Source organism: Chaetura pelagica, unplaced genomic scaffold (genome assembly GCF_000747805.2).
Source record: "Chaetura pelagica isolate M959 unplaced genomic scaffold, ChaPel_1.0 scaffold386, whole genome shotgun sequence".
Classification (NCBI taxonomy): Eukaryota; Metazoa; Chordata; class Aves; order Apodiformes; family Apodidae; genus Chaetura; species Chaetura pelagica.
The window spans coordinates 3,486,855-3,512,634 of NW_009953703.1; the positions used below are offsets into that span (position 1 = coordinate 3,486,855).

At 35.2% G+C, this 25,780-nt stretch overlaps 1 protein-coding gene across 1 annotated transcript; it reads right to left on the minus strand.

Annotated features, from left to right (window-relative positions):
- Positions 1 to 2,187: 2,187 nt before the first annotated feature.
- On the minus strand, positions 2,188 to 25,780 carry SLC35F5 (solute carrier family 35, member F5). Its single transcript, XM_010000383.1, has 16 exons — positions 25,717 to 25,780; positions 24,212 to 24,288; positions 20,325 to 20,466; positions 19,103 to 19,246; positions 16,782 to 16,844; positions 15,223 to 15,304; positions 13,719 to 13,909; positions 12,750 to 12,831; positions 11,873 to 11,960; positions 11,281 to 11,345; positions 9,846 to 9,950; positions 9,226 to 9,385; positions 8,027 to 8,117; positions 4,267 to 4,421; positions 3,730 to 3,815; positions 2,188 to 2,855 (listed from the first exon to the last, which is right to left on the minus strand). Exons 3-15 carry the CDS (start codon positions 20,457 to 20,459, stop codon positions 3,737 to 3,739), a joined length of 1,440 nt encoding a protein of 479 aa, XP_009998685.1. The 5' UTR covers positions 20,460 to 20,466; positions 24,212 to 24,288; positions 25,717 to 25,780; the 3' UTR covers positions 2,188 to 2,855; positions 3,730 to 3,736.

Here is a 25,780-nt window from a genome sequence, read left to right on the forward strand (position 1 = left end):
CATTCAAAGAAATGCTTGAGATAAAAATTTCATTCTTTTTAAGTGTGTGTGCTTCCTAGAAGAAATAAATCAGGATATAGACATTCCCAAATTGAAACTGTAAGAGCAAAGACAATTTATGCTAGCACATAGAGGCTAGAGCGTTTATGAGAGAGCTCCTTCACATTCCAGTTGTGTCATGAGGAAGAAAAAAGAAACCCAGCATGTCTCCATTACTTCAGAGGTACCTGAGAATCAAAGCTAAACCTCTTGTGCATTTACCAAGCACCCATTAGAGAGCTACACAATTTACATTTCAAATCCGACATTATAAAATATTATTGTACTAAAAATCACAAGATTTTATAGAAAAAAACTTCCATCACATTCTATTAAATGCAGGAACAACGTTACATGTCATAGCTTCTGTAATTAGAACTAACACATTTCTTGTAACTACAAGGGGCACCGCTGTTTAAAAATCACTGCCAGAAGGACAGTTTGCTTTGTTTAATTTTAGAATACTGTACTTTAATGCAAAAAGATTGCTCAAGCTACCTAGTGCCAGAAGATTAAAATATTTAAGTATCTTTAAAAACAAAAAAAGGTTATTAACACATTTTTGTTAGAAACAAAAACAGTGGGAAGGCCCTACCTTTGAGTGTACTCAACAAAAATGTTCCACGTTCCTGGTGTCAGAGACAGAACAATATTATCCTAGTTCTTATTTTCTTAACCTCTCAAACTAATGAATAATTTAACAAAAGTCACCTATACGGGAGACTGATGATCTTTTTACTTTAAGCCACAAACACAAGAACACACAAACAGCAACTGCCCATTATACATTAGAGCTCATATTCTACCCGTATGACTAATTTAAGGTATTGGATTATTTTGCTAAAAATACCATAATTCCCACCTGAAAGCAAACTCAGTCTTCCCAGGCCACAAATCTCAACTGATTCAAATTTGTAATTAATGCCTGGTATTCTATATATTTAGTATTATCTCATTGAAACATATAATTAATTTAAAACAGACCTCAGCTTTTTATTGCCAGTAAGCCTTAACATTATTTCTTGGAAAAAAGTTGACCCTAACATCCTCTGCCATAATTTAGAAAAAAAAAAAAAGTTTAAATAAACACCAACTAAGGAATCTCTGCTTACCAAAGAAATAACTGAAAATTCTATCAAAGTCAAATGCAAAATTATTTCTACATACTGCATTTTCAACCCCTTTACTTGTCAGGTTTGGGAATCAAAATGAGAAGTTTCTCAAAAGGCAGTGAGGGGATTTTTGTTTGGTTTAGATTTGTGGTTTTGTTGTATTTGTTTGCTTTTTTAAATTCCTATTTCAGGTGTCCAAAGGACTTACTATCTCATCTTAGAGAGATGCCTCAAATCACTGAAACTTGTGGTGTAATCCAGTATTACAAGTTGGAAGGCATAATTGATAAAGGTGCAATATTTGACCAGAAAAGTCCCCAGGTTCTCTTTTTCTTCTCTACTACAGATTTTTACATTACATTCTAGCTGCTGCCTAATCAATCCTTCTAAATATATATTTAAGCATGTTGCTTTCCTGTATCTCCTCTTATCTAGTATATGTATCCCCACACTACCAAAATTCTTTTGGAAAGTTCATTACTGAGTGTCAAAACATGAAAAGGTGTTTGTGTTTTGTCATCTGTCTGTATTTGTGTGGAAGGATAGTAGAGGCAGCCTACATTATTAATAATCTTCTTATAGGAAGAGAATCTCATCTGAAAATCCATCCTATATTCATTATTAAAAAATAAAATCCATCAAAAGCCAAAATTAACTATATAAGTGTCTTATAGGCCAGAAGGTGAAAACCAGCACTGACTAATTTCAAATATTCCTGAATATAATTACTCATAACTTTTCAGAATCAAACAGAGAAGCGCTGCAGAGGATGGAAGATCAAGGTTGCAAGGAAATTTAACAATTTTAGAATAAATATATTAATGCAACTGGAAAAAAAAAAAATCTATGCAAACACCTTTAGCTTTCAGATTGTTTAGCAGATTATTGCAGTGCCAACCCACTGACTGAAAACTATATTTTTTTCCATCTGAGATAATCTGGAATAAGAACGGGTTACAGAATCAGTCTCATTAAAACCACCACAGATTTTGAGAATATACACCCAAATGTACTGCAATTAGGAATATTTTACCAGTCACTAAAATTTTAAACAGTCCAGATTGTTACGTAACAAAATTTTTAAACATCGGCACCCATTGCCATTACAAGGTTTCTCAAAATGGGATAAAACAATATATATGTAGTGTTCCAGGACTGTAAAAAGATCCTGCCTCAATAATTACAAGAATTCACTTAATAAATTATTTTTCTATTTTCTTCTATTAATATGCAAATAGTTTATACAACATAAAAAAGTTAATTTGTACCTACTACAGGTAACATATCTATTTACCTTTTCATCTGAAAGCCTATAAGACTTGATGATCTGCAAGCTTATTTACATAACTCATTTGAAAGTATTTTTTAAAAAATATTGTCCAGCATTTAACAAAATTGTGATTTAAAAAAAAAAGAAAGAAATCACTTAACAGCATTTGTTTTCTTGATTTTGTCAAGTAACTTCATCAGCTCAGTGTTATAAGGCAGGCTGGTTGTTCATATGGAATAAGACTCCCTATGGTGATAGGCATGTAGCAAATTTGTTCATTTATAAAACCAGATGAAAGCAAGAAAGAGTTTAGAGTTTCAAAAGAACTGAAACTTCTTAATTTTACTACAAATTCAGAATAGGCACTGAAACACGATTCCTTAGGGACTTTTCCAGAAGATTGTCTCTTCGCTGGGCATCATTCCATTTTATAACTAAGAAGAAAAAAAAAATAATCTTGACTACACAATTAAAGATTACAGAAAAGGAGTCACCATATGTATTTGTTTCCATCTTATTAATAAAGGAAATAACCTGTGTGTTTTAATTTTAAGACATCACAATGTCTGTTCTGATTACAATATTTTTAATTTCCTTATTAGATTTAAGCAACATTGGAAAAACAAAACTATACTTCTCATCATGTAATTCTGGTTACTTGAAAACTAGAGCCCTGAAGCACAGGCCTAAGAGAGTTCTAAAATATGTCTATCTTTCTGCTCCAGGACAGTATCTACAAACCATGTGAAGTTCCTGTTAAGAGTTTGTGTAACCTCCTCTTAGACAGGAGTATTTTGCAAACTCCGTAGCTATTCTACTCCAGCTTCCCTATCTTTATAATCAGAAATATTTTCCCTAATACTTATTGCAATTTAACAACTTAATTCTTGTCAACCACAGGGACTTCTTCCCATTTTCTAGACCCATAGTGATAAATTCTGGTCATGTCCTCTGAACTTCCTTAAACAGTTTGTCATGAACTGCAGTAGCCCAAACTCAGACCTTGACAGCATTAACAAGAGCTAAATAATTACTTCCTATCTCTTCCACACACATCATGCATACGAAGAAGTTTTATGCCTCTTCTGCATCATTGACTCATGTCCTTTTTTTTTTTTTTAATGAATGTTGTAATACTCTTTAAGTAAAAAAACTACTTTACATTTCAAAACCATTGATCACAAACTGTAGCAAGGTGAGAACAATGCTTGGCAACAAACAATAATTTTGAAGATAACCTTCAAAACTCTTTAGAAATGCAACAAATCCTCACCTTTCTCTGTGTTGCTTGAAGTTTATTAAGCATACCTTTTATCTATGAACAACTGTCTCCATCTTGTGAAACACTGTGCATAGGAATGAGACTTTCACACTGCTCACTTTCTTCTGGCATTCTTAAAAAGAAAAACGTTAGTTATTTGAAGTTATACTACATCAGTTGTATGAAGCCAACACGAGTACTAAGTAAGCTAGTGGTTTGAACTGCAGCCATTAAAAATACACAAAGACCCTTTAATTCCATAAATTATACTCAGCTTTGCACAGTTTTCGCTGCATGTTCTGGATAAAACAACTATTATGGAGACATAAAGGGAAAAAAACAGAAGACTGTGACAGGTACTAGAAAACTTATTTTAAAAGGTAAACAGACTTCACATCTTTCCATTTTCTGAGCATGACATTGGTTAATAAACAGCTTGGCAACTACCACTATTGAGAAATTAGTACACCTGAATATACAATTACATTAAAATACATAGAGCATTAGTACTGTGATATATAAAAGTGTAAAGGATATTGAAAAGGTTAAAGAAGAGATAGGACTATATTTGGTGGCTGTCCTACCTCTGAATGCGATGTTTTCTACAAATAAAGGCAAAAATTCTTCTGATTCCCACCATCACTGGATCCCAGTTGTTGTAATGACATAAGAGAGTTGCAATGAAAAAGGAAAAAAATACAGGGACTGCCCCTGCAAAAAATAACCAGGAAAACTGCACCTGGAATTAAAACACAAGCATAATTCACTCAAATGGAAAAAAAAATAAACTGATATACTGTCCAATTATTACTGTAACTTTGAGATGAAGTCACGGAATCACAGAATGGTTGGGGTTGGAAGGGACCTCTGCAGATCACCTAGTCCAGCACCCTGCTAGAGCAGATCACCTAGGAACACATCCAGACGTATTTGGAATGTCTCCAGAGGAGACACCACACCCTCTCTGGGCAGCCTGTCCCAGTGCTGTGTTACTCGCATGGTAAACATGTTTTTCCTTATGATTAGCTTGAACCTCCTGTGCTCCAGCTTGTGCTCATTGCCCCTTGTCCTGTCACTGGACGCTGTGGAAATGAGACTGGACCCTCTGAAATACATCAGCAGAACCATGCCTGATCTCACCTGAAAGATGTGTGCACATCTTTATTCGTCTATGAATATGCCATCACTGAGTGGTAGCTGCCAAAATCAAAGCACACAGAAAGACTGTATTTCATTTAAAAACAGCAGAGCACATTATTTGCCCAATTTAAACTAAACTTTACTGATATTTGTATCTATCTACTACTACACTCAAAAGTGATAATCTGAGACTGTTTAAAACTTAAAATTACAGAAAGTTAGAGAAATCAAGGATGCTAGAGTCTCAAAACACCGTTCAAGCTCACAGATCAATGAGACATAAGCACGGCTCCCTCTTGTGGGGAAAATTTCCAAAGTTGAAGACTGGAGGAAAAAGGTAGTTTTGATACCTAGCACTGATGCTCTCAAAAATTGAATACACCACTGTTTTTAAAACCCTATGTTATCCTTATTGATTTTTAACAGAAATTAAAAAATGCCAAGGTTACCAAAACGAATATTTAAATAGTTGTTAACAATTTTGTTGCAATTTCTCCAGATTCAGATTTATGCCAGATTACAGAATCATACAGACCCAGAAAGTTAGTAATTATACATACTGTACACTTGCCATTTAACAGTCATATGAAGACTGTGTGTACTCATAGTTTAATCTTTTCATTATTAGCCATGTCAGTGGCATTTTTCCATAGGTTCCTTTTAAGACAACTGAAATGTGGTGGGTAGACAAGGCTGGCCAGAAGTACTAACTGGAAAGCTAAGCAACCCCAAGCTCTTACTATGTCAGTATATGTAACTATATATATATATATATATATATATATACACACACACACATCTCTAGAAGTGTATTTGCACACATATATGTATATAAATATGTAGAAGCACAAATATATACCAGTTTTAGCTCACATTAAAACCTAATTCCACCTCACTGAAGTGAATCTTTGGGAGATAAATCTATGTATATTTTTTCCTCATTTCCTTAATAGTTATCATTAGTTATTTACTTTCCTGTTAAAATGTATGTCCCAAGTGAATATCACAGATACATTAACAGCAAGAAACAGCTATCTTACAGATGAATTCTTCATTATTGTCAGAATCACTCCAAGGTTTTGCTGCACTTTCAATGTTGGAATACTCAGCTAATATTGATGTGAAGCATACTGTACATCACATGCTCATTACACAAGTATTTATTCTGATTCTGACTCTCCTTTTATTTGCCAATTTGACTTTCCTATTTTTATCCTTTTATTTTTCTGCTTTATTTTCCAAAATTCACATTGACATTAAATGAAAACAAAATGCTGTCAGAAAACTTCAGAAGTCAAAAGGTTCTCGCTAGAATTTACACTTGTAACAACAATGAGCTGTAAAGCTTCTTTTTGGTGAGAAACATTAAGTGCAAGATTGACTAATTTCTTGTATGTAAGTCAGTCTTGTACAAACAAATACAAGCCTCAGAAGAAAAAAATTCAAATGTTGTGACTGAAAACAACTCATAAATTGAACTTTCACAGATAATGCACTAACACCACTTTCTTCAGGGAAGCCACTAATTACAGAATACTGAATTTAAGCTATGTTCCAGGCATAGCCCAAATTTTTCTCTTCTCACACTTTCTCATTTCTACTTGCACAGAACTTACAAATTTAGCATAGCTGCATTTGCTACAAGAGTCAAAAGAACACAGCAGTGTAAACAAGCAGCAGCTGGCAGAGCAAGACCACCAGTCTATTCAAAATTTCAGAGGTAGTGTTCTATATTTAGTTATAAGTTTAGTCAATTTTGCCCATTTTTATTGATAAAAATTTTCAGCTGAACTATTACATGACTAAACTGCTTCCTAATTCACATAAAGATTTATCATCTCAGCAAAGAATTCCTTGTATTCCAGTAACAAACTGCTTTTAGGCCAAGGTGCTCAAATGCTGACTAATTCACAATTTGCAGCCCAGAAAAATACATTACCTGACACATAGTTTTACTCCTTGCTTTCTGGAAACTCTTGCAGCATCTCAGTAACACATACATATACACACTTAACATCAGTGAAACACAGGTGTCAACAGGGGTCAAAGTGCACATAAGCATGGGATAGGAATGCTCACACTTTAGCCCAGTGAGAAATATACCTGTGTCTACCCTGAGAGGTGTAAAAAATCATAGACATAATGAACTATTTGGATCTGCCCTGCCAAAACCAAAGGGCATTAACAAACTGAAAAATTAAGCTTGCTTTAACAACAGATGCATTATAAAACCTAGATGAAAGCTATTTCAATAAGTTAATTTCAAAGTTAAACCACCTGTTTAAAATGTAAACAGTAGGGATTATTTAAATCCAAAATAAAAAGCATGATCCTGTCTTCAGGAAGGAGTTGTGTGACCTACATTTAAAGGAAAAAACAAAAACACAAAGCACCCATTATCTGCATGCTTGCAGTGTATGCTAAATCATAATTATTCACATGAAATTAAGAATTTTATATTCCTTGCAGCTGATTAAATATTAAATTAAAATAGTCAAAGAGTGGAAGTTCATACATAATGAAATATTTAAAACTGAGAATTCTACTCTATTAGCATGAAAAGTATCTATACAGTTTGAAGAGTAAAATAACTAACTTCATATAGTTTCTATTCTAGACTATTATCAGATTCCTTCCTTTCTTTACATGCAGGGTTTTGCCACTGCTATTACCTCAAAACCAGTGGAACTAGACTAACTCAAAGAACACCTAAATGGAAGCCTAATATCCACATGGATCCAATAAAATGCAGTTGAGACCTGTAGCTGCTGCATTCCTCTGTGGTAAACCTATAGATTTTTGGTTTTGTCACTAATTGAGTATTTTTCAAGATAGGCAGTCTGTAATAATTCTATACCTGTAAAGATATTAATTTAATGTGTGCTGTACTTGCAGTTGTTCTTTAATTATGAAAAGTGCTTGTTTCAAGGTAAAGCATTTGGCCAGGCATGGCTGATGACTTGGGTACTTTTCATACAAGCTGCATCTTAATCAGGTATATTTAAGTGTGCAAGTACATGTTTGCAAGGGCAAAATTACTGTAACTGTCAATATCAAGAGAATATTCATGATAATGCAATTCAAAAAATTATTGACAAGTCAGAGAACTAAAATGCTGTTTGTTGCATACGTTGCTAAAAATAACAATACCATTTAATTCAAAGAAATTGTGTTAATAATGCTCAAAACTTACTAGTACATTACCTTTTGCATGCACATGTCAGCTATTATGGACAGAGGTATCGTAAGGCTTAGTGCCAGTGTGCCTATCAGTGATGAGGTAAGAAAGCAGCCCCTAAAAATAATTTAAAAAATAATTATTATTACTATTATTTATAATAAGAACAAAGAGGTCTTATTGAGAAGTTAAAAGACAACAAAGTGCAGAAGACATTTGATCAAGCTTAACTGTTAGTTATTGTTTGTTTTAATAACAAACAATTGAGATATCTGCATTTCACCGATGTCTTCTGGAGTGAGGATTAATTCCCATACAAACCTTCTGTTATGATGGAAAATTCACTACTTCACATATACTGATTTCACCTAGAAAAAGCTGCATTTTGTTTCCATCTTAAAATAGTTTAATATCAGCTCATAGGAATAAAATCTGTTTGCCCCAGTCTGGTTAATTAAAAAAGAAATGTTACTGATGCCTAGAAACCCTACCCAAAAAGAGAAATGTTTTCTTAGAAACAGACAAATTCTTAAATTAAACAGTCTGTGTTTTTTAAATCTCATTCTAAAATGCAGCCTTGAAGTCATTATATGCAGTCTCAGTGAGACTTCACTGTATTCTACAAGTGGTCTCATCCTAAGCGAGAACAAGGCTGTTAGACTTCTCTACATTCACGAGTCACAAAAAGCCATTACAATTTATTTAAATAACAGAGTAACAAAACGATATGCATGTCGCACTACTCATGAACAGCCGCAGAAAACCAGCCCTTTTTTCCAAATACCTTTGCAACTCATCCTTAGTTTACAAATAACAGATTTACTGAATGACATTTAAAAAAACAAAAGAGAACCTCAAATAACTGTAGGGCAGATCCAAGATAACATGTGAGCTCTTGCCATCTTTGGCATGTCAATATAAATCTAAGGCTCTCAATAAAACATGACTAGCTTGAGCCAAGTGAAGAGCATAACATCCAACATAAAAAAACCCTGCAATTCCTGTTTTATCACTGACCAAGTCAAAAGTTATCAGTCATAGAGAGGCTTGTTTGTAAATACTCTAAGAAATAGCCTCTTCTACCATATGAAGAAAATACATACAAGGGGATATCTACCTAATTTGCAGCAGTAATGCCCACTACTGAGACAGCCTCTTACTTCAAAGCCATCCAGAATTTTATTTATTGTGAGTAAAAGTGAAATACAAAGCATGCAGTACATACCACAGCCAGAGGAACTCTGACAGAACTGTTCCGATAAGGCCATTAATGACAATGCACATCCATATCAGTTTATTGGGAAACTCAAATGCTTCAAACCCCGTATAGTGAAGCAGGAAAAACCCTGGCCACAGCAGCAACAGATTAAACAGCCCTACGAAACCTAAATATAAAAACAGTATGAAGTAAATCACCAATATCCTTCATTATCCTTTAGTAATTATCCATTACTAAAATCTCAGCTGAACTGCTGTTTTGACAACATGCATACATAAAAGCAGCAACAAAGCAATACTGTAACTCTTTCAAAGGAAAGAAAGAAGAGCCTTTACCTGAAAGTCACAAACAATTACACCAGATATTTACAGGTTAAAAAAATAATAATTAAAAATTCCATTGAGTCCAAAGGAACCATCTGCATCCCTACAGGTAATGTTATCTCTCATTGTTAAGACTGTAAATTCACATAACCAGTCTCTAAAGTACTCATAACCAAGGGAACAATAGACTTTCTCTACTTCCTTGGCTTTCCTAAGCCCTTTTACCACTCATACACAGTTCAGTGCCTGAAAGCAAACAATTTAATCACAGACTGAATCAAAACTTTCAATAATTAGCCTTACCAAAGAACATTGGTATGTCAAGTTTATCTTCTCTATCTACTTTCCTTTTTATCATTACTATGTACACAGCATACAGCATTGCTCCTACAAGAGACCAAAGGGAACCTGTAAAGATGAAAAAACATCAACTTAAGTCATGCCAAACATGTTATGCACACTAGGATCAACTATCCTAAACATACATCTATTGTAAAACTGTCAGGGATAAGTAATTTATTACCAAAACCATTACTATATGAAAAGTAAGGAAAAATGCAGTGTGCTGGTTTGGTGGGGTTTTTTCATAGTGGGGGAGAGGTCCGTGGGGTGGCTCAGGTAAGAAGCTGAAAAAGCTCCCCCAGCTCCAAAACCAGGAAGTCAAGGAGCCATTAGACAGACAATGGATGTGCCTCCATAATTAACATATGAACGAACTGCTGTAAGAGCTGAGCAGAAAGCAAGCCAGAGAAAAGAGCTGTGCTGGAGAAGTGAAAGCAGTGCCAGGGTAGAGATCCTGAGGCTGGTAAAGAAGAAGGGGAAGAAGGTGCCTGAGTTTAAGTTCCCTTGAGATGGCAGGCAATCACGGTAGAATGTCCCCTGAAAGTGCCAGGAGGGACGAACGTGGATTTGCAGCCCATGGACTTGAACTGCAGCCATGGAGGACCCTGCTCCAAGGGAAGTGACTGTTCCTGAAGCAGCCCGTGACTCTGTGGGAAGCCTACGCTGAAGCAGTTTGCTCCCGACCTCGTGGCAAGAACTCTGGAGAGATTTGTGAAGGACTCTCTCCCATGGGAGGGACCCCGCACAGAAACAGGCGAGGACTGTAAGGAATCCTTCCTGACAACGAGTGGTAGGAACCACCAGACTGTGAACTGACTAAACACCATCCCCTGTCCCCCTGTGCCGCTCGGGGGAAGGAGGCAGAGAAATTTGGAACAAAGTGATTTGGACCCAGGAAGAAGGGAGGGGTGGGAGCAAGGTATGTAAGCACTGCCCTTTGTGTTGTCTATGTCTTGTGTGCATTTGATTAGTGTTAAATTAATTTGTAATTCTTTTTCCCCAAGATGAGTCAGTTTTGCCCATGACCTTGATCGGTGAAGAACCCTCTTTGCCCTTTGTTTCGACCCACGAGCTTCTAGTTGGCCTTTGCACTCTCCACAGTATGAGTGTGTGGACATGGGGGGTGAATGAAAAGCCACGGGGCTGGTTCTTTGTTGTTGTGTTAAAACTGAAAGCTTGAAAATATAAATACTTTCCCAATTAAGCTATAATCACAGAGGGGAGGAGGGGAATCATCATCAATGTCTGGTTTCAGAAAACGAAACTAAAAAGCCAGATTATGAAATGTTACAAAAGTAAGAAACACACAGCTTGCTATATGACTTGCAGAGCGCTGTTAAAATATTGTACCTATCACTGCACATTCTGGGATTAAAAGAAAAAAAGGGGGAAATACCTATTGTATCTTTTCCAGTAGATTTCTCTGATCCAGAAAGGTTAACAAGTACCACACCACCAATGCTAGCAAAAAAGAAGAAATGCAAAACGCTACTTAGACACAATACATTTTTATGAAGGAAAAATAAAAGGAGAGAACAGTATCAAAATAGACTACTATCTTTAGGTATTTTTAGTTCACCAAAACCCACTTCTGAAAAAGCCAAAAGGAGTTTTCTATTGCTAAGGCCTGATCCTAAGTTAAAATCCAACAAAACCCACTTCTAACCTCTCTGAACAACACACTGTGCATTCAATGAAACAAGATGACAACAATGAATGCCAAGCCTCTTCCTTTTTCCCCATCTACACAAAACCACAAAAAACATCGTTAAAGAACAAGAAAGTAAGTTCACATAATTCCAACAGAAACTTGATTAATCTGATTTCCTGTAGGAGCATGAGATTCAGTAGTTGTTTATGATATGAAGTATTTAAAGAGACCTTATTATAAACTAAAGCATATAAAATACTATCATAGATACTACAGATACAGTTATCTTCTCACTGTATCAGAGTTTTTGAATAAGTGTTACACCCCATGATCTTACCTTAAAATGACAGCTAGTAATTTGGACAGGGTAAACCTATCTCCACTGTTACTGGGAAAGACTGCAGCTAAGATTAAAGTAAAAAGCCCTGCAAGAGAAATTAGGAGTTTATACAATGAAGTTCTGCTACTAGTTTGTTCAGAAGACTGCACAGACATTTGCTTCTCTATATTTCACAATTGTTTTAACCACTTGATCTCAACATCCATAATTTTAATCGAAACTAGCACCTTGTGATGCAAGTCCTCAAGTGAGCAAGTACATGCTCAACTTTGAGAAAGGCCAAACATACTAAAAATAAACAGCAAGAAGCCTGAAAAGTCAGTGGAATAAAAACCAATCACTGTGCTTTTAAAACTAATTTTATTAAACAACAAAATTAAAAACCCCCAAAACACTGACTGGCACATAATTCAAATACTTTAAAGTTCATATTAGAGCCTTTCCTAAGTAAGCCAGTGATATATGCATAATATTTAGGTGGTTTAAGTTATCTACCCCAAAACCATTTTTTAAAAAAGCAATCATTGTCAAGAAAACTTTTCTTATCAAAATAGATACCATGCAGAGTAGTTTTACCACCTTTCCTTCAAATCTATTATACTGCTAAGATAGCTCTTTACTACAGAGACATTACTACAGAAGTACACACACACACACAAACTTGAAAAGCAAAAAAGTAGGGGAAACATGAAGATAGCTTAAACCCCTGCAATTATGTAATAGAAATTTTTAAATGCACACATTCAATTGCTTTAAGCCTTATGGTTTCCCCTAAAACGACAGGTAAGTCATTACAAAAGGCCATTGTAACCAAAATTATTATTGTGTGATAAGTATCCATATAATGCACATCTGCTAGTGTAAATAAACTTACCAGAGGTTGAAGACAAGATATTAACTATGGCAACCTGGGTATCTGACAGAGCTTCTTGGTAAGAGAAATTTGCCAAGAACCACTGGGGGAAAAGAAAAATAATTTTGTGGTCATATGGATAGCAAGAGCAGAGTTTTAAGTTTATCAGTACAATTAAATCCTAGTTTAAGAAAAAAAACCCCACAAACAAAAAAACCCAACTATTTGTCCAAAACCAAAATTAGAAGAAGACTTTTACCTCAAATAGATTAGTAACTTCAATTAAAGTGGCAGTTATGTTAAAAGACAAAGGCAAAATCAGAACTGGCCCAAACCAACCAGATTCAACTATGTGTTTAATTCTAAAATAACCTACTTCAGAACTTAAACAGTTACTTCTTGAACAGCTATTACTGATCTGCCCTCTACATTTTTCACCATCTCCAAAATCCTGCCACCATTAACTGTCTCCCTCTAGAACTGAGAAACGGTGCAGAAGCACCAGTAACCAACACATCTTTTAAGTAAATCTTGCAGCCTTCCAGGGAGCTGAAAGACAATTAACTATCTTCTCTTCATACTACTGGAGGGCACAATGCCACAGTGAGGAATAAGATGATGCTCTTTCTGTGATGGCCCAGAAAGAAGCCATACTGGTATTTACCCATTCTATGCAGTCTCACTGCAGCTGTTAATAGCCTGTGTACATACAATCCCAGGTTTTGCTGTACCAAACATACCCAACATTAGAAAACATGGCATAAAAACATGGTGTATATTACAACTAACCTTACAGTTAACAACACACCCAGGATCTCCGTTTATTACCCTTTCAAGAATTTGCACTTTCTTGTCCAGCACATGAAGGTTTTACTTTTTACAGTATATTCATCAAATAATGAATAAAGAATACAAGTAATCTTAATACTTTTATTATACAAGTTTTAATTGCATCTATACTTAAGTTTTCTGAAAGAATGGAACACATACCACAAAGCAAAAGAAAAAGCTAATTTTTGCTACTTGAGTTGCAGTGAGTTTTCCTACAGTTTTTAATAGTGATTCCTGCTCCTTAATCGTTGGGTATGACATACGAGACAACTTTGCTTCCAAGGCGTGGCTCGATGGGAGCTGTCGGATCTCCATAATATTACTGAACCTTACACGAGGCTTTTTGAGAGCTTAAGAAAAGAGGAAAAGAAAAAAAAAGGGAAAAAAATGCTACATATTATCATTAAACTTTTCAAGCCAACACAACGTGCAAATTAAGCGATGATGTTCTAATGCGGCATTGATTATAATACTTCACCAATGATAGGTTTTGATCCAAACAGAAGACATGCCATTATTTGTATTATTAAACTAGTGTTTTGCTATTTGATAGGTCACTAAGACAAAGCACAATTATTGGTTTCAATCAGTACAGTTGTTCATCCACAAAACCTTATTGAAAAGCACTATTCTTCCTCTCTGTCAAAAAAGTCCTCATAAAGTAACCACAAATTCTTAGGTAGGAATTACTCTGCATTAATAAATATCACATATAAGATTTTCTTTCATTTTCTAATAGCCAAACAGCCAAAAATTGCACACAACTATCTATATCTAACTGCAAGGACAGTGTTTCATTCAGAGGCTCAGTATCCAACAGACCTCAAAGCTTATCAAAGATTATAAAGTCATTTGCTTATTTGAAATCCACCCTCTAAATAATCTTTCAAACCAGGATCTTATTTCTGTAGGTATTATAAGCATAATTAGTTTCCTGTGTGAAGAAAACATTACACAGTACATATAAATATTAGCCTAATGCAACATGAAACAATACCTAATTTCCTAAAAAAGTAAAGAGAAAAGCTACAGCTCAAACAACCCTGAGGTGATTGGTACACATTATCACAGGACAGCAGAGCCTTCTGAAGTGGTTCTGCACGTGTGCGATCTAGAAATTAACAGATACTTTCCCTTTTAAAAGCAGGGACTCTTGCTGAGGATCAGATAACTGGATTCTCTGACAGACAACTTTTCTGTAATTGTCTGGAACAGTCAGGCCAGTTTCAGCTACTATCACAAGATAGTGAGGCTTAAATAAAATCAGAGAGCACATAGACTGTTAAAGTTCTTACTTTGACTGCTTTGCTCCTGCTCTAAAAAGGACAATAGCTTGTTTTTCCAGAGGCTGACTCACTGCTGCTGGTCATACAAGCCCAGAAGGAAAGAATCACAAGTACTGAACCCAGTTGGTCCCTTGAGATAAACATAGGCTGGATCTGTAGTGACCAAGAAAGGTAAACTGAACAATAGGCCTATGTTTTCTCTATCTGAAAGTAAATATATAAAAGACTGCAATTCATGCAATAAGAGATTTAAGGAAGAAAAAGAAAAAAGGAGGGGGGGGAAGTCCTGAAACATTACAGCAGTTATACCAACAAAGAGGTAAGTAATTCATTCACCAAGGAACTAGCACTTCAGCATTCCGAAAGTCTTTACTCACTTTTCTCTGCATCACTATTATTACTGCCATTTTTTTCAGTTGGCAAATCATGAAACTTTACAGGAACATATAAAGGTTCACTCTGAAACAAATCGGTATAAGTAAAAATATAGTTAAGCAGGATATTTAAAATATAAGCAGTAGAATTAATGTAGCAAATTAGAAAATTAAAGAAAAACTTAGTGAATATTAAGAGAATCAAATTTAACAAAGTTATTTTGCACACAGTGGATATGCTTGTAAAAAATGTCCATACATAATTTATGGTTTATGTTAAACATATAGGTAAGATGCAATATTAAAAAATAACTGTGCACTTTTATATACATCCTCATGAACAGAAAACTCATCCCTAGAAAACTCAAACCTACTGATTTAAAACTAAAATATAACTCACAAAAATCACTGTCATTTCATTAGATCTAAAGCTTTCTGACCAATGCTAAACATAAAACAGAGAATACATATATATAAATGAATACATACTAATTTTTCTCCCATGACTCTAAAAGCTCATGAACTAAAACTGGAAGTCAAAATAATTTCTGAAAGGCACTTAGCAGCAGTTTTAATTACTTAAAATACTTCTGACAAGACAATTTTTAAGCTGCTTGCTTAAATTAAATATAAGAACAAAATAATGAAAGATCTGGTTGCTGTATTTTCATCAGGCTCCTTTTTTAGGACCAGAATTTTTGTCAATATTTAAGCTGAGGCAAAATTGTCCAAGGTTGACAATGAACTCTGCTTCTAGAATCAGATGATCTAAATGAATTGAACAGACTAAGACTTTATTCTTAAGTGTAGATAAAGTGGGGGGAAAAAAAAAAATCACAAAGAATAAAATTAAAAAATACTTCTAAAAATACCTCTTCAACTCCTTATTCAATACAAAATACCCCATGTCTATTCCAGGGATGGTGCAAACTTTAAAAGTTTTGTGTTTTGGATACATTCCTGCATGTGGCCTCTGATTTAGGTATGCAGATTAAGCAGCAATCTGTGATCAACATGGGCACGACAAGCAATCACTTATGGATGATGAAAATCACCACAGAAATGCCATCTGGCAATGCAGCTTATCAGGAGAGTAACAATACTGACATTGAATTCAGTTAACAGTAGTCACTGTCCACTGGAAGGAAGAAAGCAGTCCACTTCTCTTCCAAAATGCAATGCAGGATAACAGTGTACAAGACACTCATGAACTCAATTATTCTGTTGGTGTATTTTAGTCTTGAAAACTGTTTGGCTTTATCACTAGCTCTCCACATTCTGCTGTGGCAGCTACTGAGCTGAATATGTAAAGGTTTCCTCTGCACAGCAAACATTTCTTATCAAACTACTACAGAAATATTCAAGTGTTCTATTAAGCTGAGAACCTGTATTTCTCATAATAAGCAGTTATTGTTTGCAGCACTTATTAGTAACATCTAAGTTACCAATCCCCTTAGCCAAAAACTATTACATTTAAAACTGCCATATTTTTCAAACATTAAGTCAGGATAATGGTGTCATGTTACTATAAAGCATTGACCTTCACAAATCAAGGCACTCACCAGAGAACTGTTTACAGTGTTGTCTGTTGTACAAGCAGCAAAATAACCTTCAGCATCTGCAAACTAATTACAGAATAACCTTAAATGTAACAATCTACCAAGGCAGAGTTGCCAATAACTGAGGTTTCTTATACTAAGATTTTTAAAGCATTTTTATAATTCTATCACAATTCCCACTCTCCCTCCAGCCCTTTTCCCCAATAAACAAGAGGGGTTACAATTCTAGTAAATAATTTCAGTAATTCCTTGTACCTCTTGGGAGAGCCTCACTAAACAACAACCCAGGTATCAATGCAGGACCAGGCTGTTGGAATGCCAAAACCTGTAGAGTTCAGTCTTAGCGAGACACGCTTCACTAAATTATTGTGCATGTATTAACAACAAGCCTCTTGTTCCTTCATTTTATTGAGGCAAAGTTCCTTTGTATAAAAAACCTGGAACTCGGCCGTACTTTTAACAGGGCTTAAATTAGGATGAGGTCAATTATAATTTTTTCCTCTTCCTTTCTGCATCTTAATAAGTATTACTAGTCCTGTTCCCTGACCTGCAGCTTGCTGTTCTACCATTCTGGTAAGTAATAAAGCAAAGCCCTAATATGGAAGAGGACTTAAAAGTAAGGTGTGTTTACCCATGCAATCATTATGGACATAAAAATCTATAAATGTATAGACTTTGTTCCAGATTAATAGACACAAGACATTTTAAAGGCACTTTTAAAAATTATACAGTTGACCATTTAACTAAACTCCTTGGGGAAGGTGGGAGTATCTTCTTACTGCACACTTCAGTCCTGTCTCTGCCCTGTTCTTTCAGAATATGTTAACAAAAACTAATGGCTCTCTCCTACAAGTTATTTTTTTAAGTTACTTTTCATAGGATTTTAAAGAACAAAACAACAAGATTCCAATAGCAGTGCTGTAAGTGCCACAAAGGTGACAGATTGAGCACTCTCACCCATTGCTGATGGGTTCCTATGAGTTCATAGTACCTCTCCTTGCCATTGCACTGCCTGAGATTCAGCTGGTCAATGTAATCACTACCGTTGTCACAAGGCAACAGCCCTTTATTCTACTCATCTGCTCAGATTAATAAATTTGATCAGTATAATTGCTCTGTACAACTAATTATCCTTTAGTGCTCTCATCATCCTTATTTGTCATTACTGCCAGTAAAGAATCTGTAGGTTTTGTTTATTTCCTGATTATCTTATGAAGACCCTGCACAGCATCTAGTCTAACATGAACCATACTACGCACAAACATTCGCTAGTAAAGGCCAATCTACTAAAAATCATTTCAAGATATCAGCCAAGTCCAAATGTTCTATAGATTTAACACAGGGTTTAAAAACAAAACATTTAGGGTTTTTTGTTTTGTGATGTTTTAATTTTTAAAAAAATAAAAATAATTTGGCTTAATGTCATGTAACACTTAAGTTATTTAAGTTATGTTACAACTGTCACTATCAGTCACGTCTAATATGTCCAGAAGAACTCGAGTTAATTCCTTTCAAGCTATTTTCTATAAAGGTATGTTTATTAACAGCATGTTCTTGGTTTCCATGTTCTGTTATTTTAATGCATTATTAATATCAGGCCAAATGCCTTACTGCTTCCTGAGTCCTGCTGTTCAGCATTCTGAAACACTGGCACAAAACAAGCACTCTTCCTGGCATCTCTAATGTCCTTGGGAAAAAAGTACATGTTTCTGTAATATGGCAATAATTCTAGACTCCAGCACAAACTATGCCCAGTTCTAGAATGGGCAATAAAAAGTCAGTCATGCAAAAAAGCTATAAAAATAAAATATTGTCAATGACAAGAACATAAACCTATCACCTTTCCTAAACATGACTTTAAAAGTCTCTTAGTGAATAGTTCATAGTTCTGCCAGAAACAAAAAGAGTCAATAATAAAAATCAAACACAAATTTAAAATACTGATTTAATTGATTCCAGATGCTGGCAAGTAAAAGAGAACCAAAAACCAAGAGTGGTGATGCTCACCAGCTCTTCTTTAAAATAATTATCCACTGCAACTGTCCAAGATAAAATACCAAGCTAGGCAGGCCAATGGTCTGGCCCAGCAGAGCATTTCTGATTCCTGACATATTTCACATTGCTTTTTCCTTTCTTTTCTTCCTCTCACAAGAATACAATTATGATTGCCATGCCTTCCTACTCCATGACTGAGTTTATAACTTCATTTCTGAAAACATTATTTCACAAATATGTAAACTCTGCCATTCTCTAGTTTCTATTTTAAGTTTCTTCTGTACAAACTTCAACAATGACCAAAACATTTATAAAATTAAAATACTCACAAAAGCTGCATGTCTTCCACGAAACCCACGAGTACACTGTTGCCTCCACGGTTTCCAAACAATAAATCCCAAGAGGTATAGAACAAACATGGATGTTTTTGCAAATGTACTGAAAAAAGGTTTGTTGTACTTTGTAAAAACATACTGTGGAAAGAAAATAATTGCAGTATCCAAAATTACCAATTAAGTGAGAATTCACAAAATTAATGAACAGGTTTACATAGTCCAGAACAGCCTGGTTCCCAGAATAACAATGCTGAGTATTGGCATGTGGGACTAAACACAGAAGCGGCCACTACCTATTCTGGGGGTACCCTCTTCCAAGCTCTCTTAAGTGGCAACAAGAAGGCACCAAGCCATTTTCTAAGATACAATGTCACCAGCGAAAAGCTACTTATACTTGTGTCTAGCCAAGCCACACACTGATAGGCCACTGGACTCACAGAGGACTGAAAATACACTCACATACAAATATTTTCTGAATGAAAGACTGTTTTTATAAGCAGCAGCATAGTAATCACAAATGAGAGAATATTACTTTTAACATTTCAGTCTCAATAGTAATTTTACCAGCTCACTGGAAAAAATTATATGCCTATAATAGCACGTTAAGCACATTTTATATGCTTAGTTTCAAAACTGATTTGGAAAATAGCAACTTAATGATAATTCAGAAATCTGAATTTGACAAGAATTTTTTAAAAACGCAATTTCCATTCCTAAAAACTCTATTTTAAGTCCTAAAAACTTAACATCAAGTAAATACCGATCAGTCTCAAGATGGTGAATGTATGAACTGATTATGACAAACCTGTCTGCAATTACAGGGCTTAACTCCATGACTCGAGTCCTTTGGTCCTCGTTCTGGACTATAAGCTACCATACCACCTAGCCTGCAATGGTATGGCTCATTTACTGCTTCTCAGGAAACATTCAAGCATTATTTTTATCAATATGGCAATAAACAAAGTGAACTCCCTAATTACATAGTTATGAGCTTCTCTTGTTTAATTTTAAAGTCATCAACTTGAAATCAACAGTCACCACGTTGTGCTTATTAATAACTTTTAGTGGATCCTAGTTAGTTCACCAACATAAAGGACACCATCACTGGAAAGGTGACTGAACTGTGCTCACCGAGTGTTTGAGTGACCACATTTCTGCTGTCTCTCTCTCAAATAAGCTTTTCTTTTCCATTTAAGGTGCATGGAACAATACTTACAGAAGTGAGTTCTGAAGAGGCAACCCATATCACATCAACAAGGAGAAGAATGACAATTCCTAGAGCCATTCGCCTACGCTGAGTGGATGAACTGCTCTGGGAGCTCATTCGATTCATGACAAAAACCCACACCATTTGTAACCTATTCAAGATTGATAAAGAAACAAAATCCAAAAGATTATAAATTGTGACAAAAAACCAAACCAAACGAACAACAACAACAACAACAGGGGGTCAAGAGTTTACTCTGTATGAAATGGACCAAATATGCCATGAAACATGCTTATATTTGCTAAAAAGTGGATCTTTCACAGATTGGCATGAGATTGTGAGAGACATTAGGTGCAATTTGAATACATTAAACTTTTCAGGAATTTATCAACTGTTCTACCACTGAAGTAAGCAAAAGCAGACAACATACACAATGCCCTTCTGGAATTTCTGTGCTACAAATTCTGCAAAATTTGAAACCATTAAGTTTTGGTAAATTGAGATACTCTGACAACAGGAGTTATTTTAATGTTGTGTTGAATATAATTTTAATACAGGTAGTTGTAAACATGTTTAAACTTAAGCATTTAACAAATATTTCCGAAGAATAGCAACACATTTGGGTAAATGATAAGACTTCAAAGTAATTCAAGAAAAAAACAACAACAACAACAACAGAAACACCAACCCCACAACAAACCTAAGGAATATTTCACTGAAAACTTAAAAAAATAAATTACACAAGTGCTTGAACCCAGGAGATTTATACATCTATTTGGCAGTTTATGAAATAGAGGTTTTCACTAGAATTGGTACATGCCTATCAAAATAAGAGTAAGCATACAAATATATGCAAGAGAAAGCTTTACCTATTAAAAAACCCAAAACATTCAGAATTATTTTGACTGTGCCTCAGTATAGGAACAATTAATTAAGAACACTTCATATTCTAAGAAATCAAAACTACAGCAGTAAACTAGCTTTTAAGCTTGTAATCTAGTACAAAAGTCATGCAGATTTCCCAGAAATTACAATAAAGAGAAGTTCAGATTTTGACACAAACAAACCTATTTTCTTTTTCATGTACACACCTCACAACTTTGAGAAGTCTCTGTTCAAGGTAGCAATAGAAAGATCTCAACTTAAGCAATTCTGGTAAATTATCAGAAAAGCACAGCTGGGTTTAAATGCTTATAGCCAGCTGCTTAAGAGTTGACCACTCAACAGAAAATTCTTTCTGAAGATACAGCTTGAGCTGCAAAAATTGGTATTAGGAAGAAGACTATTTGCAGTTAAAACATTAACATTTATGCAGGAGATGAACACTGCAGCAGTGCATAAACAGATCATGATCAAGCTTCTTTCTTCTCCTTCAGCAGGCAGAGTACTTCTGCTTTATTCAATGCACAGAGTAAACAGAAGGAAACAGAACTGATATTGTTCAGGTTGGCCAAGTAAGTGGTACATTGTGACTTTAGAGGGCTTGACTTTGCACAGCTTGCACTGAAAGCAAGTATTAACACTAAAGTAATGTTAAGACACCACTAAAGTACTTTAAAAAAAAAAAAAAAGCAAATGAGCTTTTAAAAACATTGCTCATGTTTTAACTCCAAAAAAATTACAAGATTGACTGGGCCTACTCCAAACAAGTGCTGATCATGAGTATACCAGACTTACATGCACTCTTACATCTTCTTATGCTACTAGAAGTTGATTCCTATTTGTACAACTGCCCATTTAGACTTAAATTTAGAAAAACTTTAAATTGTATTATTAAAAAGCTTCAAATACAAGTGACAAGAGACTGATGTCTCGTTCATCAACCTACTCATACTAGAGTCTTTTAAATGTTTTCTAATGAACCTCAGTAAGATACACATACTGATTCTGATTCCTATTAACTTTTTATAGATGTATTTTAAGAAGAAATTATGAGTTAATTTGGTACAGATTACATAACAACTCTTGCTATTTATTATAACAAACTCAAATACTCAAAATCTTTGAGAGAACTCCTTAAGGAACTGAAATCCAATTCACCTTTATGGATCAAATATTAACTTGCAGCAAATAGAGGTGATCTGCTTTGCTAATGCAGTTCCGCGAATGTAAATGACACTGTTTTTTTCCACACATATCAACATACAAACACTTACTGTCTTTTAATTATTTACAAATTATTTACAAAGGAGACAGTGTCACAGTATCTTCAGTCAGGAAGCTACATGGTTTCTTTTTTCCAGACTAGCCTATTCCTCAGATTAATCATTTAAATGCATGAATAGGCACAAGGGCACTTGAGATCACTACACTGTTTCACACCTTTGACTCATGCTTCCCCTTTGCAATGAAGCCTCTGCCATGTTCAAACCTTGCCACTCTTTCATCCGTTTTTCAAAGGACTTCTTTGCAAAGAAAAATCAACAGGCAAAGCTCCTGAAGTATAATTATACCACTAGATTTATGGTGATATATTCCATGTGTGGGCATTAGTACTGGATAAGTATTCTGCTTTTCTGATAAAAAGATGGGATTGACAGAGAAAGCAGAAGTCTTTAAGTAAGGAGGGGGAAAATTGTTAAAGACTCAGCAAGGAACAGCAGCTTTTGTTTGATGCAGAATAAAGGAGAAAACATTTCTTTCTCGAATAGAGAATAAATAGTATCTTAAACCTGAGTAAGCAACAGAAAGGGTTTTGTGCTTGAAAGCTTATAAGGGTATTTTCAGTTTTTATTAATTGGTCTAACAGATATGTATTATGCTCCACAAACTTTGGCTTTATTTTGTTGTGACTAATAGCTTACAGCCATCATATTACCTTACATACAGACTAGAAAATGCTTATGGGTTTGCATAATATACATCAGAAATGGAAGCTGAGCATAAAAAGAGTTCCAAAGGAGCTAGAAGGAAGACATCTCATTCCTTGTCAGGCTACAGTATGCCACATGAACAGTGGTAAGGTGCACTAGAAATGGGAACCACTCCAGCCTTTCACCAGTGACATTCTGCAGGTAGGAGGGGAAGAGGAGGGGAAGAGGTAGCTGGAGACAGGAAGGAACGGCAGTAACCTGATCAATTTGACATCTCCACTCCACAGGCTCACATCCCTAGCTCTTCCGTTCTCACCACAAACTGCTTCGAAGCACAGAGCAGGTGCACACTGTGTAGCTCCTTGATGTCCTACACAACTTGTCTACATTAGGCTTGTACAAATCCCTTGCTTTAAGATCCCTTAGCAGGAGGAAATAAAGGATGCTGGAGTATCCAGTACTTCTTTGAAAAGAGGTTGCATATGAAGTTATTCAGATGATAAGTACATGATACACTGTTTCTTTTCTACCTATAAGCAGATTTTAAAATTCTAATTAAAGAGCCCATGCTTACGTCTTAAAGTTTTTTATATGTTTCAGTAATAGCTGCTACTACATCTTCATCTGACTTTAAAGTGTCTGTTTAACATTTCTGTGTGCCTAATATAGCCCTTTGCTTGGTTCTTCCCTAACACGGAAAGAAGCTTAACAAGGAAGGACGACTACAAAGTCTTCATCATGTAGCAAGATGTACCTTCAAGCTAGTATCTGACTAAAAAAGTTACAAAGCAGATAAACATTTTAGTATTGCATATTCAGCAGAAAAACAGAGCCTTACTGAAACTTATACATTAAGCTTTAGGGCAGAATTAAAGCCTGTAAAACATGACCCAGAATGCAAGGACAGATAGCAAGTATTTTGAGACATCAGAGACAGACACATTATCCTAGTAATTGACAAAGCACTAGGATGGATGTGTGAACTTGTAAGAAACCCAATTCCACACATTTCTTTGTATTTGGCTTCTGTACATTGACAACAACATGCTCTGACAAAAACGAACACAGAGCAAACATACCTACCTTCCACTGGTAACTGTAAAAACAAAGAAAAAAATGCTAACAAACTTCACACATCATGTCAAAGTGAAGACAGTCTCCTAAGAAGAAAAAAAAGTCAAAGTTTGAAAATTTGCATACGTATGTATATTAACCACTTATATTTGCAAAACATTTTCTCTAATTGCAAGATCAACAAGTGTCAGTCACAGCTCAAGTTTTAAATGTTAGAGACATGCAGATATAGAACCTTCAGAACCAGTACACATCAAAAATACTAGCAGAACAGCACTGAAGTGCAAGAAAACAGCACTGTTTACTGGTTTGGATATTTCAATAAATGTAATACCTTCCTTATTAATCAAATACAAGAGGCTCACGTGAGAAGGAAGAAGCTGGTGACGCTCAGTTCTAAATGTTTACACTATGCAGAGAAAGACTGTGTGGGGCTCTGAGCAACCTGGACTAGTGGAAGGTAACCCTGCCCATGGCAGGGGGGGTGGAACTAGATGATCTTTAAGGTCCCTTCCAATTCTATGATCTTCCCACAATTTGAACAAGTATTATTACTGCATAAAAAAATGTAAAAAACCTACATTTTTATTTTAAATTCCGATACTATAAAGACATTCAGCAACACCCACTTTCAAATTGTAATATAAGAAAAGAAACATTATACATAGGGGACGTGAGTAAAAGTGTTATACTACACTAATGAGAAGCCCATCTAACCTGCAAATATTTGCAAATTCAGATGTTGGCAAGTATATGGTGCTCCAAAAGAAGGCACAACAAACCTGGAACTGACAACCCAGAATAATAAAGGCATAAGTTTTATTGCCTGGAAGTGCTGGGATTTTTTTTTTCTTTTCTTATTCATGTGAAACCTTGCTAAGCTCTGGTTTGGGCATATCAACAGCAACACTAAGAGAAAGATAAAATTCAGTTGCTCACTTTCAGCCCCTACTTAATCCATACTAATTATACTAAAGTAACCAGGTGCAGAACTTGCACCTAAATTTGGTTATTATGCAAGGTATGTACCTTACCCTCTGTCAGCACCTAAGATCTGCTGTGGGCTGACTGGAGCTGATTACACAGAACACTATTGAATGCTTATTATCCATTTCAGGATAAGGATGAAAATGTAGCATATATTAATATAACATCTGACGCCTAAAATGAGAACTCTACAAGACACTTCTCTAGAAGAGCACGACTTCACTCTTGCAAAACATTAAATGAGTCAAGTGCATAGAGTTATGACAGTTTTAAGCCACCAGAAGACATAAAAGGCTGAAATTGAAATGATGGTTTAAAAGTAAATACAATATTCTGCCCTATTAAATATAACAGAAACTTCAGTGTATGTTTGCTTTTCATTTCCATTATTAGGATACAGAAGTTATACCATGTGAAAAGCATATTTAATATTCCAGTTGAAATTTGACATTTGAAGGAATAGTAATTTAAAAGGCATTTCTCAATATCATTATAATTTTCAACAAATAGCAGTCTTTTTCATTTACCATTTAGCAGTGTTAGAGTTGCCATCTTGCAGAAACATTTTCCAGCCAGTTACATGAAGATCTT